This window comes from Pteropus medius, unplaced genomic scaffold (genome assembly GCF_902729225.1).
Source record: "Pteropus medius unplaced genomic scaffold, Ma_sr-lr_union100, whole genome shotgun sequence".
NCBI lineage: Eukaryota > Metazoa > Chordata > Mammalia > Chiroptera > Pteropodidae > Pteropus > Pteropus medius.
In genome coordinates this window covers 2,316,154-2,332,231 of record NW_024354500.1, presented here as the reverse complement: position 1 = coordinate 2,332,231, position 16,078 = coordinate 2,316,154, and the positions used below count along the sequence as shown (strand labels likewise).

The window sequence follows — 16,078 nt, the reverse complement described above, 5'->3', positions numbered from 1 at the left end:
CTGAGCCACCAAAGATAACATCATCAAAATGAGACAATGGTATCATACATTTCCTGATATAAAAAATTGCAAAGAGCAAAGATGGCAACAAATTCTTTGACACTTTTCCCATAAGGAGGTGTGGCTTACGTCCTCTGCGCTTGAATCAAGGCAAGCTCTGTGACTGCGCTAACAAACAGAATAAAGAAGTGCTGCTGAGAATTTCTGACAGTTCTCCCTTATTTGTCCTGAAACATATGCTTTTGAAATCCAATCAGTCATCATGCTCATGTCATATGGAAAGCTTGCCTACAGATGCTCTGATCTAGTCTTAGCTAATTCTCAAACAACCAGCATTGACTTCCTACCTTAGGAGTGGGCCCACTTGGACATCTAGCCCAGTTAAGCCTTCAGAAGACAACCACCTCAGTTGCAACTACAGGAGAGAAGCCCAAAGAAAACCACCCAGTGGAGCTCCAACAGTCTAAAGCTATGAGAGATAATAATGAATTGTTAAGTTGCTAGGTTTTGAGATGGTTTTTATGGAGCAAAAGATAACTGAAACAGCAACTAACATTGTACAACTATGAGCTCCATGAGACTTTGTTATCTTCCTTGCTGTATCCCAGCTTCTAGAATGGTGCCTGGCACACAGTAAATATTTGTGGTGGATGGATGGATGGATGGATGGATGGATGAATGGATGACAGAAAGGCAATATTATCAATTTGAGGAAATTATTTGAAAAGCCACTTCTTTTAAAAACTATTAAGCAAAGTTAAAATGTTTGCCTTCTTATTGCTTAATAAATTCCTCCAGCAAGCAAAGAAAGTTGTTAAAAATCGTCTTATATCTACATTCAAAAGTGGGTCACATATTTGACCTACCTAAAAGTGGGTCTTTTAAAAAATAGAATGTGGCAACCTAAATATTTAAAGACTTTGTTAAAGATATCTTTTGAAGCTTTAGAATCTCTTAAATCTAGTCTTTTTAAAATCCTTTATCTTAACCCTTGCTATTATTCTTCCAGAAGTACCAGGACCAGCAACATTTGCTTTGGTGACGTAGTATTCCTGGGATGCTTGTTAAGGCAAAAAATATTTTCTTTCCTCCCTCCCACTCTTTTTCTCTGTCTCTGTCTCTGTCTCTGTCTCTATCTCTGTCTCTGTCTCTCTCTCCCCTTCTTTCCGTCTACAAGACAAATTTTAAGTAGCTTTCCAATTTCCAAGCTCCTTATCTGAACCAATACTATCAGTTGTGGACCAGCACCAGGGGCAATTAGACAGATAGAGAAATTATTGAATAATAAATGGATAATGGCCTACGGAGCAATAAATTGAGTTAATAAAAGACTTGCACTCTGTATGCAAGGGTTTCCCTACAGTAATAATAATCTAAACAATAAATAGGAGCCTAGTTGTATTGCTTCTTATTTAGGTAATTAAAAAGCAGCATATTTTTATGTACTCACCAACCCACATAAAGATATGTAAAATCATATTGTATATATTTTTAAAAAGTAAACTAAAAGAAAAATAAATTTTAAATGTTACACAAAAACATACTGTTTTGTAACAAGCATCATTAAAAAATGAAATTATAGATTCTAAAATGAAATTATAAATGAAATGAAATTATAAATTCTAAAATAAAAGTAATCTTCATTATACGGTTCAGTTAAATTATTGATTTATGTGTACCTTGAAATGAAAGAAGACGTTTTTTAAAAATCTGGCTATGATATTTCCTGTATATGTGTCACAAAGTATACTAAAATAGCAAAATTGCTCAAAATCATTGTCTCTAAATGGAATTGTTATTACCAAACATATGTATTAAATTTAATCAATAATTATCCTTCTGGGATAAGAAAAAGGCCTAAGGCTTATTTTAGAAATATTGTTTATTTCTTCCTCAGTGGCCCCCTCTATTTCCAGATGTGAATTAGTAATCAATTCTATGCATAAATCCTTTCATTTTACTTTCTCTGGAGCTATAAGTAGAGTTCATTGTCAGTCAGTCAGGTGGCATGGTTGTGGCTTTCTTCTTTCAAAATTAGACAATCCTTCCAAAATTTATATCCTCTCATGCAACCAAGAAATTTTCCTGTTCAACACTGTTATCTATTTCCTTTCATCTCAGGGATTACTTCTTAACTCCCAAATACTGGCTTACCCCATTTTGATTAAATTTTTGTCTCCAAATTATTCATCTTTATAAAAACCTACCTGTTGCCTTTTTCCTCATAGGAAGCAAAGAGGAAGCAATTTTGGTGTTAGCTACTATGTACTTCTGTCACGAGCAAGGAAGGTGGCTACCAAAGTAACAGCCTTGGACATGTTTGTCTTTCCACAATGCCAGGTTTATTGAGTGAGATCTTCTCAGATAAACCAATCAGGTATCCACACAGGTTAACATGCAACACACAGAGAGGGGAAGGTACAGAGGCCTGTGTGACAGAGCAAAAGAGTAAAAGTCCTCCACGTTCCTTAAACGAGCTCTGGAACAGGTGGCATGGATAGACTCATGATGGTCCCAAGCCAATGGCTCTTGGGGCACCCATCCGTGATGCTGTCGGGTCAGGCTTGAGCATCATCTGTATTCAGCTTATATGGTCCTTACAGGGTGAAATCCTTTTGTTTATGGGCTCCTGCTGCCGTGGCTTATCAACTACAGTCCTGGCTGACATTTCTGTGTTTTGGGGAAGCCCGGTCACACCCTATGAGCAGTCCCATCATGTGACTTATTGTTTGCCAGCTGAAATTACCGCCATGGCTCCCAGTGGAATCCATTTTGTGAAGTCCAAAAAGTCCTCCATTCTTTATGTTCTACACAATTTCACATCAAAACATTAAAAATTACAGAACTTCATTTCTGCTAAGAATCCTGTTCTTCAGGTTGGTGAGCCTCTCTTCTACAGTTCTACTCACAAGGGCTCCCAGGATGCAGTTCTATTGCTGGAGCAGTGACAATGGCAAAGAAAGGCCATGGAATTAGTGGCCCAAATACTCTGACTGTAAAACTTTGGTTTTTATATAGATAGTTAGATCTAAGTATTTCTGATATTTCTTCATTCTTCCTAACAAGTAATTCCATCCTACTATGCCTAAAGCAAAAGAAATGGAGTATCCAGATAAACAAATGAATAGACATTCCTTCTCTCAAACTGTTTAATGGATTATTCTTTGTCAGGATAAGTAAGAGTAGCTATTAAGCAATGAGTGATAGCTATTTAAGATGCATAAAACAATTTTAATCCTTTACACATGCTCATTTCTTATACATTTTTCAGCTTGTACCCAACAAGTTGTCTTTAAGCACAGCCCCAATTCAGGGTGCTTTAAGCCATTTGTTTAATCTCTCCATGTATGGGTACAGAAGCTTCCTCATCACACCACCAATTATCCAGGGCCCCACCCACCTTTTCTTGGTATTTAAGGTCATGGAGTAGATGTGAAGGGGATGTCCATGCACAAGCACTAGTTGAAGCCAAAGCACTCTGGCAGACAAGGGTCATTCCTGAGTAGTTAATGGTAAGATGCTGAATGTGGATGAAGTGGAGCTAAGAAGCTTGTGTCCAGATCCCAGGTGGCCTTCGAGACCTCCATTAATGCCTTTTGGACAAAACATTCCAGTTTATTCCTATTGTCCCTATTATCCTAATTGCTGCCTCTTTTACTTGCAAGTGTTCCAGTTTGGGCAATAAATTATACGGTGACCCTATTTATGGTAGAACTTTGCCCAATCCACTTAGGAAGCTTTTCCTATATCAGGTCTCTGGTTCCCGTTCTCCTTCCTGCCCTATAATTAACCTCTCTCCTTCCTCTCCTGACCCTGCTAACCACAACTCTTCATCTCCAGGAATTTTCTTCCCCTGCCAGAGAGCTTCTCTCCTCCAAAGCCACCCTTCTATCTCCTGCTCCTTCCTTTTCTTCTTCCACAGTAAACTTCAGACCCAGACCATGTTGATATGCAAACTGCACAGGTCTAGTTTGGCCATTTTGGTCCCACACTGGTCATTATTTCTACATTCACAATCCAGAGCCTAGCAAAGGTGTCTCTCAGACTTACTAAACCCAAATATCATAGCAGATAGGGCCCAGACAGGTATTTTTCCAGAGCTCCACAGGTGATTCTCATGTATAATGGTCACGAGTAGTCCTGGCTTCCTATGTCCCAGGCACCTTGCATTGCCATCTCATGAGAGGAAACAGTGTAGCAGTTAGGACCACAAGGTTTTGAAAATAACCTACTAGCATTTAAATCCAGATTATAACACTTACTAGCTGATCTTTGAAGTTACTTTAGATCTCCATGCTTCAATTTTCTTTGTAAAATATGGGTAATAGTACTTATCCTCATACCTGTGGTAAATTTTAAGCAGGCTAATACATGTAAAACACTTAGATCAATACCTAGTACAGTTAATTGCTTTTAAGATGTTAGCAATTATTACTTGTTTAGCAGTTGAGGACATTTCTAAGATTACATGGCTAGTGGAGATGCTTGAGATCTATACCCAGATTTTCTGAGTATAACGCCCGACTTTCTGTGACACCACTACTACCCAAGTGCTCTCCTATATATAATAAAAAACAGTAATAGGACAATGAATAATATGGGAAGTACTTTATTCTATCATGTGACACCATATAATAGCCATATTTATAGCTGCCTGACCACAGTGTGGATTTGAATAGGGAAGATGACAAAAATAGCAGTATTATTGATTCAAGTACTGATCTTTATTTGATAAGGTTTTGATGATTTAGCAGAGTTTTAAAATGCAATTTTATATTGAGTTCTTGCTTTCTTAAAAAGAACTGTTTTAAACTAAACATAAACTAGGTATAATCACATAACAAAACTGCATTTGAAAACATTAAACATTTCACTTCTCAATTTTTCTCTTCTTAGTATTACAAATACCTCAATTCATCATCATGCTGAATTCTTCGGCACTTTCATACCATTTGCAGAGGACTCCCTAGGAAGCAGTGAATGCCTATCTTCCCTCAGAGACACTGATAACCTGGAATTTTTCTTACCACATCCCCCAGTATTCCTATAATTCATACCTTCTGTTCTTCTGAGATATACTTCTCATTGGCACAGCAGAAAAAAACACACTAGGATTTTGAAAACCTAAATTCTGGGCCTAGCTATGTCATAGAACTATACAATAATCTTAAATAGGTCATGAAACTTTCCAAGGCCTATTTCTGTTCTCAACTGCAAAAAATAAGTCATATTTGTTCAGGCCTTTATTATCCTATTTATCTTCACAGGAACCCTTAGATTTAAGGCAGCATTATACTCATTTATAAAGGAAATTCAATCTCAAAGAGGTTACACAACCCACCCAAGATTCCACAAGTAGTTACATAACAGAGCTAAACTTAATAATCTCGCTGAAGCCCCTAGTACTGATATACATCATGCTTAGTTTGTTAAATAAATGAAGCAGCAATCTCAGGTTCCTTCCAGTGATCACATTTTATGCTTCTACTTGCTATTTTTTCTTTTCAATCAGCATTTAAATTATAAAATATATCTAGTCACCAAATTTCATTTATCATGGTTCTTTGATTTAACAATTCTTTAAATTTTTCTTGTATTTCTATATTAAGTTCAGAAAAGTTATTTTCTTCAGAATGTTCCCACTACCGCCTGCCTCTCTGAAAGCTTTTGAACTTACCTGTCAAAGGAGAGACTGCTACGATTTTATAAATAACTCCTTATTATAATTTAAAAGTTATTTCATATGCAAAACCAACTCAAAACAAATAAGAAGGCCTCATTAGTTCTTATTTCCCAGAGCAGGAGTAAAAATGTATTTTCTGCTGATTTTGTGTCGTCTCCTGTCTGCCTTTACTTGGAACACACTGTTACTGTTATTCAACCTCGCTGTCAAGCCTCCAGTTCCCCAACAAGAAAATGTCACAGTCATAAGAGTCAAGAAAGCTCTTACTTTCACTATTCCATAGGAAGAATAAACCAATCACCTAAATTGAAAGGTGAAACTAAATGTTAAATGCGGGATTCAGGATATTTCCCAAGAGGTCACATAACCAATTTAAAAGCTTGATACAGTGTGCCTGAAATAACGCATTAACTCTTTGTAATACATTTATACATGTTCTATTTAGTCATGCTATTACATAAGAACACATGCCTAAAACAAATTAAAGTTAAAGAAAACAAAATTTACTCTATCAGCAGTCCTGAAAATTCATCAGAGCTCAATAAATAGTATGCTCTCACAAGGAGGAAGCTTTAAACAGTCGGTAATTTATGTAATTTAATATGCTAAAAAGGAGAAAATAAACAGGACAAAGAAATGGGGAGTAACTTCAAGATTTCCTTCATTCTGATTGGATTGCTTTCCTGTCTTCAGGAGGGATGATTTTGACTTCAAAAGTAACAAAATATCTGAGAACGGAATTTACATCTTTCTGTTCTAGATGGTATTCTTCTGCTATTTTCTCAGCAGTCCATGTTTCTGGATAAAGTTTATGATTGTTGAGAAGTGTCAATGCCTCTACAATGGAAATTTTGCCTTTGGGAATGTTCTCAATATTCATACCAAAGTGATTGCCTTTTGGCAATCTGAACTCCTTTGGCTGTTGCCGTGTTCCAGCATCTTTTACCTAGTATCAGAAGACAAAAACAAAAAAGCTTTCAAGATGAGAGAGACAACTACATTCATGCTTCTCAAATTTCCACTATTCAAACAAACACTATAAATGCTTCTCTAAACTACATTTTCTCATTATAATGAGCCATAGTTCAATGGCACTTTTGCCACACAGCCATTTCATAGCTATAACTAAATCACCATGAAGAAATTCAGGAAGTTCTAGAAAATAATACTCAAATGTATATCATCTCTTCACCACATTATTTCATGTATATTAAAAGAACGATGAATTGATTAGATTATATTAAAGCTGCTTTAGAAGGGCAGGACTCTGATGCTATCCTAATAGATTACTTGACAAACTCCATTCTGTTTCCTAGTTTTGTATTTCATATTCAATGCCTCCGAATACTTTGAATGGATTTAAATATTGCTAGAGATCTTGCCTCTTCAGAGAAAATAACTAATGCTTCTAAAACTCCAAAAAATACCAATAAAACAATTTATGCACACCCATGTTTCCATCTGACTGTCCCATCCAAGCTTATTCCTAGCATTTGTGGTCTGTATCTCATTCCTGTTACCTAGTTACACCAATCATTTATTCCCTTTTCCTTTTCCTTTCAACTGCGTCCTGCCTACTGCTGCTGTTTGGTCAAAATATATAAATGCCATATATATAAATATATATAATACTACCTTTTAGAAAAACATATAAATACTACTTTTTAAAAACATACACCAAACCCAAAACCAATACTTTCCTTATGAACAGTTTCTTTCTTTCCAATTAAGCTTTAAAAGGTAATGATTTTTGTGATATCTAATATAGAGGATTAGATCTTAACCCAGAGGACACTTTTTAGGCTTTATTTGAACTCATTATAGCATCTGATGCTGCTGACCATGCCGACATAACCTTAATTACCTTTCCCCATAGTTGCCATGCCACCCTCCTCTGGTTTTCCCCTGTCTCTCCAGTGGTTCCTTCTTTTCTTTGTGGACTCTTTCCCTTCAGGTGCCCCTTAAATATTCATGTGTCCCAAGTTCTGGCCCAGGCCCTCTCTTCATCTTATATATTCCCCCTAAGTAATCCCACATACCACAGGAACTTCCATTACAACGTATACTTAATTACTTTGAATCTGTTCTCAAACCTAGACCTTTTTCTTGATGTACAGACTCAAATTCTCAAATGTCTAATAGGCATTTCTATTTGAGTAATCTACGAGCACCTCAAAATCAACATGTTGAAAACTGAACTTATCCCTTTCCTCTAAAAACACAATTCTATCCCATATTCTCTATCTTAGTGACTAATACAACCCACCTCCTATATCTCATTCCAAAACTCACAGCTTCTCTTATGACATGTTATACCTGTCGTCTCCCTCTCCTTCACTCATTACATCCAATCAATGACCAAATCCTGTTGATACTGCCCTCTTAATCTCTCTTGCAACCATTTACTTCTCTCCGCGTCACTCATAAATCACCTTAGTCCAAACCAATGCCTCTTGCAGGAACTACCTCAAAAGCCTCTTACCCGATCTCTACCTGGATAAAATGCATTTTGTTCTTGCACAGTCCAATCTCAAAACTGCCCCTATTATGAAACAAATCTGACAGCACTCTTCCACATGAAACTCTTCAATGACTCCCCACTGTCATAGGTGAAAGCCCGAATTCCTTAGCATGACAAATAAAAATCTTCATGATCACCGCATCCCAGTTCATTTCTCCCAAATTCATCCCTCACACTTTCCCCTAAAAGTGCTGAACTCCAACCATTCTCCCAAGGTATAACATATGCTCCTACCTTTATATTGTAACTCTGGTTTGAAACACTCTTCCCAACTTCTTCACTTTCCAAAACTCAAAACTCCTCTTATCTCCTTCTACTCCATAATACACATTTTTATTAAGATTTCCCTTCTGATTAATATTAAATGCTGAAATTTATATTATTATATACTGAAAAAATATCTGATAAAATTCAACATCCTCTCTTGATTAAAAAATAAAACTTCTAGCAAACTGAAAATAGAAAAAAAGTCCCAAATGTGATAAAAATATTTTTAAATCAGAAACCATATCATTTTATTACAATTAATGCTGAAACTTTAGAAGCATCCTATGCAGGGAAAGAACAAGATAGAAAACAACTTTCGCTGCTTTGCTAATGCTACAGACAACACAGTAAGAATTAGGTATAAATACTAGAAAGAAAGAGAAAATTGTAATTCTATGCTGATAAGAATATCTTTAGAAAAATAAAGAGAATCAACTGAAAAACTAATAGAAATAATCATCCAGCAATGTAAGCAGCTGCAATACAAAAATTACCCACTTTCTGACATATTAGCAATTAAGTTAAAAAACTTAGTGTAAAAGATCCTATAGTAACCACCTTCCCTCTGTCCCTCAAAGAATAACCCAAAGATGTTAATTCTTCTCAAATTAATCTATAAATTCCAATTCAATTACACTCAAAATCCCAATAGGACTTATGAAAGAACCTGACAATTTGACTCAAGTTCATCTGTGAAAAAATATGTGGGAAAAAAAAAAAGAGCCAGGAAACTTTTGAAAAGAGAGAAGGTCGTAACAGATATCAATACACATTAGAAATTTTAAAAAAATAGAAATGATAAATCCATAAACAGAAACCATCCCTGAGCCTCCAATCTCAAACAAATCCCCCTGACATACTCGCAGTACCTATATTTCTCTTTCATAGACAATTATCAGTTATTCTCTATTTATGGTTGCTCATCTGTTTAATGCAATACTATAAGTACTGTGAGAACAAGCACTAGGTGTGTTTTGTTCGATCACCTTATACAAAGCCCTTGTGCCTGGCATTTATAGATGGATTTATATATAGGTTCCCATTCCCAATGTATTGTGACCTCCCTATTTTTACATATCTTATGTGAATATATCCTCCAAAAAACAAAAACAAAAACAAACAGCACTAACACAATACTGAAGGAATCCCTGAAATTAGAACATACCTCAGTACTCTAAAAGGTGAGAAAATAGCATTAAAGCTCTCCTTTGATAATTCAAATGAAAACCACTGGAAGTACCTTACCAAATCCTACAAATTCTGAAATAATATCAAATAATTAACAGATGCATTCAATCAATACTTTCACAAGTCTTTTAGAGTTTTGGTAAATATCCAAGGAACCATGTTTCTTGCTTAGACCACTGTGCTTATTTAAATTTTGCCAATGCACTACATTCTGGTCACAACTTCACTGGCATTTTTACATTTGCAGAGAACCTCCCTTTCACCATTTGCCACACTTTTTTTGACCATTTTCCTGGAGCCCCAAAATATTAAATTAATTATTTACTTAATTATAGCATACATTACCTGCATAGAAGACACCGGATCTTTGGAATCAACATACACATCTTTCAGTAATGACAGCAGTTTGTCATCTTTTCTAGCAATTTCTCCCTTAATATCTGGACGGGCTACGGAAAGAAATAGAATGTCACAATATCAAAACCAAAGAAATTCCCTCTAAGGTCCTAAACAATACACGACAGTCACTTTTAATTTCTTGTTAAGAAACAATCACTTGGCCAGCACGGAAAATATTTTAAAGTAAATCAAAATGCTAGGTCAGGCTCGGTGTCCATCGTTCTGTGAAAACACCTAGGGAAAACTTCAGCTGCACACGATTCCTTCTGATTTTGATTCTCTGTATCAAGTGGGTAAGTGTTAAAGACAAAAAGCCGGCGAGGGCCGGGTCATTGGAGTCGCAGGTCGTCAGCTCCGGCAGCCGACTCCGTAGCGGGCACAAGGGGGAGGGGAGGGGGTGGCTCAATGTCACCGGCCTCGTGGCTCCACCTTCCCGCGCTCGGCTGACCTGAACAACTGAGGCCGACACGGGACACCCCGGCCACTGGACCAAAGTCCACCAGCGCGGAACTGCCCAGCCGGCAGCGGGAGCCCGGGCGCCCTCGCACCACTTACAGTTCATCTGCTCTCGCAGGAGGCTCTTGGTAGACGGGTGCCTCGGAGCGGCAGAGGGCTTCATCTTGCTGATTTCCCGTTCCGCCCGGTTCTCTAGGTTGAAGTTCCTGATCGCGCGAGTCACCGAGGCCCCCATCTCTTCACAACATGATTCCCTCAGGTTAACAACGCACGCGGGGGAACGCCGACGCAGGGGACCTCCGGAACGAACCGAGCATGCGCACGTGTGGGGTCGACCCGGTCGCGCTCCGGAAAACCTGCACTAAATGCGCGCAGTTTGCCCCCTAGCGGCTGGGAGGGCACAAGCCGCGTCTCCGCAGCGAATGTATCATCAAAGGGAGCGCCCCACTCCGTGACCCGCGTCTTGCTCTCACCCGCCGCTGCTTCCGGCAGGAGGGGCGGAGGTTAGGGCTGAAACTCAAGTTTGTTCTCACCAGTGGAGACTCCTGGAGTGACCCAGGCAGCTTTAAGACAGGACTTGTAGACTCAGAATTAACTTTTCTAGAGTAAGGCGCAGCATTGGTTCAAGCCTCCCACGTGATTCCAAAGTTTCAGGCCGGGTAGGGAAAGCCGTAAGGAAATTAATTGACCGTGACCTTAAAGTATTTTTACAGGTCCATGCAGCGAAAGAGGAAGCCAATAAAAATGGAACTAATTGCAGCAGGATAAAGGAAGATTCGCAAATTGCACTTTTCTGCTTTCGTGAAAGGAACATAATGAAAGTGTATTCATTTTCGATGAATTTTGGTTCTCTGTGACTCTTATTTAAATGTTCCTTATTTTCCTGTCACCTTGCTTGTTACATTTCTGAGGTCTTGTGTTTTTTTTCTTGATTTTTTTTACATCCTGCTGTCATAACTTATTTAACTTAATTTTATCGACTTAAGTTATACTGCCCTTTCCTTTTTATTTTTGATACTAATTTGTGTTATTTACTCTTATTATTATTAAGTGTTCAGTCACCATGTCTTTCCCGTTTTTCCTGCCTTCCTCATTCTTTTTAAGCCAGGGAGACCTCCGTATAACTTAATGAAAGGAACAGCCAATAAGACATTAGAAAAAAATTATTGTTACATATTCCCTACACACACACACTCATTTCTGAATGGATTACTGTGTTGATTTTTTTAAGATTCTTTAGTTATAGTGCCATTAATCCACAAAAAAGAACCTGCCAGGAAGTAGCAGGGTTTCCAAAGTAACAATATTTTTCACAGACTGTGGCTGCAAGATCTGTTTTTAGTGTTCCCAGATCTGCTTAGCAAAATGAACTTGCTTATTTGTTTTTAATCAGTTAAAAGCAAGACAAGAATCCATGTAAAGATAATCGAATTGAAGTAATAAAAAAAAAAGAATCGAAGTAAAGAAAAGGCAGTTTTATTTAAAGAAAAATAATGAAATTATTAAATATACTTAATCATAGTAAAAGTACTACAAGGAATGTAGCTTCTACCATTATTATGAAACATTTTTACTGGGATTGGTATTTGGATTTTATAGAGGCTAAAACCAGTTGAGAAGTTATCCTGAAGGTGGCAGGCTACCCCAACATTTCCATCTTTGAGACAGGGATGCTCCTAACTTGGTGCTTTTTAGCCCAGGTTTTCATATTTCCACGGGTGTCAAGAAAATTTTATCTGCCTCGTTATGACCATGACCTTCAAAAACTATGATAGCAATTCCACTCACTGCCTGTTAAAATATTTTGAAAGTGAAAAACTAATTTTCATAGAAATGCCACCACACTTCTGACAGCATGAAAAAGTAATGTTAGAGGTTACAGGAAGTGTTAGGTTGTTGTGGGGATTACTGCATAAAAGAATTCCTTGAATTCCCACATTTAGGTAGTGTTTGGATTCAACATTTATGGAACATTCAACTTGTGCCAGCTGCTTTGCCTGGTCCTGGCCTGGTGCTGCTCAAGCCTGCAAAGAACTGAACAGAAGGCAGATGTACACCACCAGAAATGCACAATTGGCTGTCATCCTTTGGGAATCATCATGGAACTAAAACCTGAACCGCAAATGCATAATTTCAGCTCTTCCTGTCAAAACATGTAAATTAACAGGAAGTCTGAATTTAGAACTCCCTCTGGGCTTATGTTAAGTGTTGAAGTCAGGTCCCCAAGGAAAGGATAACTAGGATGCTTCTTAGAATTAAGCATCTCTCTGAGCAGAGTGTTATGATGGGTATATATTGCCGAATATCTTAAGATACAAATAAAATAAATCCAGGGGCTGGCCAGCACACTAGAATGTAAATTCTAGGAGAAAAGGAATTTTCGTCTGTTTTGTTCACTGCTGTATCTGGCACATTGAACAGTGCCTGATACCCAATAAGAACTAAACAAATGTCACGTAAATATCAAATGAGCCCAAAGACAAGCAGAGCCCCTGAGCTGGAGTCCAGACCTTAGGCAGGTCCTCTCTGCCTGAACACTAGCCCCTCTGCCAAGAGTGAATCTTTGTGACAGACACTCATTCTGTTGAACATACTTTCCTCATTTTAAAATTGGCACGATGGTAGTAATTATCTAATGGGTTTCACACAGTTTAAAATATAAAGTGTCTACTACAGTACCTAGCTTAGAATATAATATTCAGTATTTGCATTGCTTTTCATTGTCCAGAGGAGCAGAGAAAGTTTATGGCAGGGCAGGGGGGGGGGGTGGGGTGGGGTGGAGAGGGAGATATTGTGACATCCTGGTCTCTAGGTAAATGAAAGGAATAAAATAACTAAATATCTAAAAGTAAAATAAGACTAAATTAAAAAATAAGTATTCTAAATTTAATTTTTATTTGCTAATTTGTGTGTTCTCCACACGTGGTGGCATTGGGGGGCTCATTAAGGTCGGAATTGGGTAGATATTATAACTCAAGGGCACAAAATGCCACCTGCCTTTGTATAGCAGTGGCAACAGAAATAGTCCCTAGCCGGTCCCCTGTTTGCTTCCCTCCTCCCTCATCATCAGTCTTTCTCTATCTGCCTAGACTTTCACCTTGACATACTCCTTCCTTTGAACACATTTCAAGAGCAGTTTATATTCTCCGAAGAATTGCCCTTACTAAATCCACGTGACTGGTGACTCAAGGAGTCCAGGACAGCCCCGGAGATTTCACTGCCCAAACCCCAACTGTTAGTGGGCAGAGAAGCAGATCTGGGAGGAATGACTCACCCTGACAGAACCTCTCCAGGGGCAGAACTCCAGCTCAGGAGACAGGGGATTAGGGAAAGCCTAACAGGTCATTTACAAAGTTCCCAAGCTTGACCAGTTCCATAGTGATGCATAGTGATGCAGTGTTGTAGGTTTGTGAAATCTTGAATATCTGGGAGGAAAACCCAAAGCCCCACACGGAAACAAACTAGGCTTTGAGCAGATCCACTAATTACATTGAGAAACACTGGGTCTCATAGATAAGAATTATCACCAAGCAATTATACCCAGATGCCCGCTCTGTGGCTACTGCACTCATGACTTTTGTCATTGTATGAGTTTCCAATTAGTGCTAACAAATTACCACCAAGTAGTGCCTAAAAACAGAACAAATTTATTCTGTTACAGTTCTGTAGGTTAAAAGTCCAAACTGGGTCTTAGGAGGCTAAAATTAAAGTGTTAGCAGAGTTGTCTTCTTCCCAGAATCTCTAGGAGAAAATTCTTTGTTTTCTTTATTTTTGTTTTTTGATTTTTGTTTTTCTTTGTTTGTTTGTTTGTTTGTTTGTCTTTGACTTCTAGAGACCTACAGCATTTCTTGGCAGCCAGTAATTGCATAATTTTATTGTCATCTCTTTCTCTGACTGACTTTTCTATCTCCCTCTTTCCCTTATAACACTCTTGTGATTACATTGCAAAGCACCTTTTGCAAATTTTGTGAATTAAGTAGGGAGCATTTGGTGTGTGGGGTAGGGCATCATCTTCAGAATATTCTTATCTACCACTTTAGCTATGATATGTAGTAAAATTCAAAGAGAGAATAATGGAGAGAACATCTAGTTTTCTTCATTCAGCCCACGAATTTATCTTCCAATGAACCTGCCTAATTGTTGAAAAAATAAAACCGTCTTGCTTGGGCAGTAGTAGTCTTTCAAGATTTGCCAAAGAACCATAGTAGCTCACTAATAAATTGCCACTACTTTGCCAGGTCTGTGCACTGCACAGGGAGGCAATTCTTATGTCTTCATCTTTGGAGCACCTGTATCTGAGAAGCTTCAGTCAACAAGAGTAGGAATCTCCCTTGTATAAAAGCAGCATGACTAGTTTCCCTAATTACAGAATGTTAGATATGCCAGAAGTCTACCACTTTTCTCTTCTTACTCTCCTCCACTCCATTATTTCCTTCTAGGTTCAGAATTTTATAGTCACCCACCCATTCCTTCCTTTGCATTCAGGTTTTCCTCCTCTTCTCTGCATGTATCCATTTTTAAAAGGCCGGTACTCCAAGGGAAGGAAAGCCATTTGTGGAAGAGTTTATGTTTTCTGAACTCATGGACTGGAAGAAGATAGCTGTCTCAAAAGCGGGGAGGAGAGGAGGGGAGTAGAGGCAAAAGCTACCGGGAAAAAATGGGAGATGAGAGAAAAGGAAGAAAGAAAAAAGAGGATAGAGGCAGAGGCAGAAAGGGGTGTCTACAGCATTTAACATGACCAAGGAGGCTCCTTATCCAGCTCCTCTCCCTGCAGCTTCTTCTTTTGCCATTCTCCGTGCACAAACTATTTAGAAATGAACATCAATGAAAGAAATAATTATCAAAACCTGCAGAATACAGTTAAAGCAGAATTAGAAGAAAATGTATGTGTGTTTCTATTAAATACATTTGTTAGAACATGAGAAAGACTGCAGGTAAATGAATTTGAATTAAGCATTCAAATCAAAACACAAGAAAAATATCAAAATAAATGCAAAATATATTTCAAAGCACCGAAGATAAATTAGAAATTAATTACATAGAAAAAAAAAGTTCTTTGAAAATATTAAATCCAACAGATCCAAGTGAAAATAAAGGCATGAATAAAGCCCTTTAGAATTTTTTTGGAAAGAATATGATCACAAACATAGAGAGTTTTTTTTAATTGAGAGAAAATGATATACATAAGTTTATATACAACTTTAATATATATCTCTTCTCCTGAGTGACTTGCTTTTAACCAAGAGAATGTGGCAAATGTGAATAGAATCAAGTAGAATAGAATAGAATAGAATAGAATAGAATAGAATAGAATAGAATAGAATAGGACATAGTTATAGAGTAGAAAAGACTATAAAAGAGAAAATGCTTACTCTCATTATTACTTTACATTAGATAAGACTTCATTGTAGGATACAGGAGTGAGAGATTTTCCTGTTGGTTTTGAAGAAGCAAGCTGCCATGTCATTACAGAGTCTTTCAGAGAGGCCAGAAAGAGGTCATATGGCAAGGAATATCAAGGGTCATTAAGAGATGAGAGCAGCCCCCAGGTGACAGCCAGAAAG

At 37.7% G+C, this 16,078-nt stretch overlaps 1 protein-coding gene across 1 annotated transcript; it reads right to left on the bottom strand.

Moving 5' to 3' along the window:
- Nucleotides 1-4,593: 4,593 nt before the first annotated feature.
- On the bottom strand, nt 4,594-10,848 carry NDUFAF4 (NADH:ubiquinone oxidoreductase complex assembly factor 4). Its single transcript, XM_039852999.1, has 3 exons — nt 10,614-10,848; nt 10,005-10,108; nt 4,594-6,629 (listed from the first exon to the last, which is right to left on the bottom strand). The coding sequence occupies exons 1-3, from the start codon at nt 10,747-10,749 to the stop codon at nt 6,345-6,347; spliced, it is 525 nt and encodes a 174-aa protein (XP_039708933.1). The 5' UTR covers nt 10,750-10,848; the 3' UTR covers nt 4,594-6,344.
- Between the last annotated feature and the right edge of the window lie 5,230 nt (nt 10,849-16,078).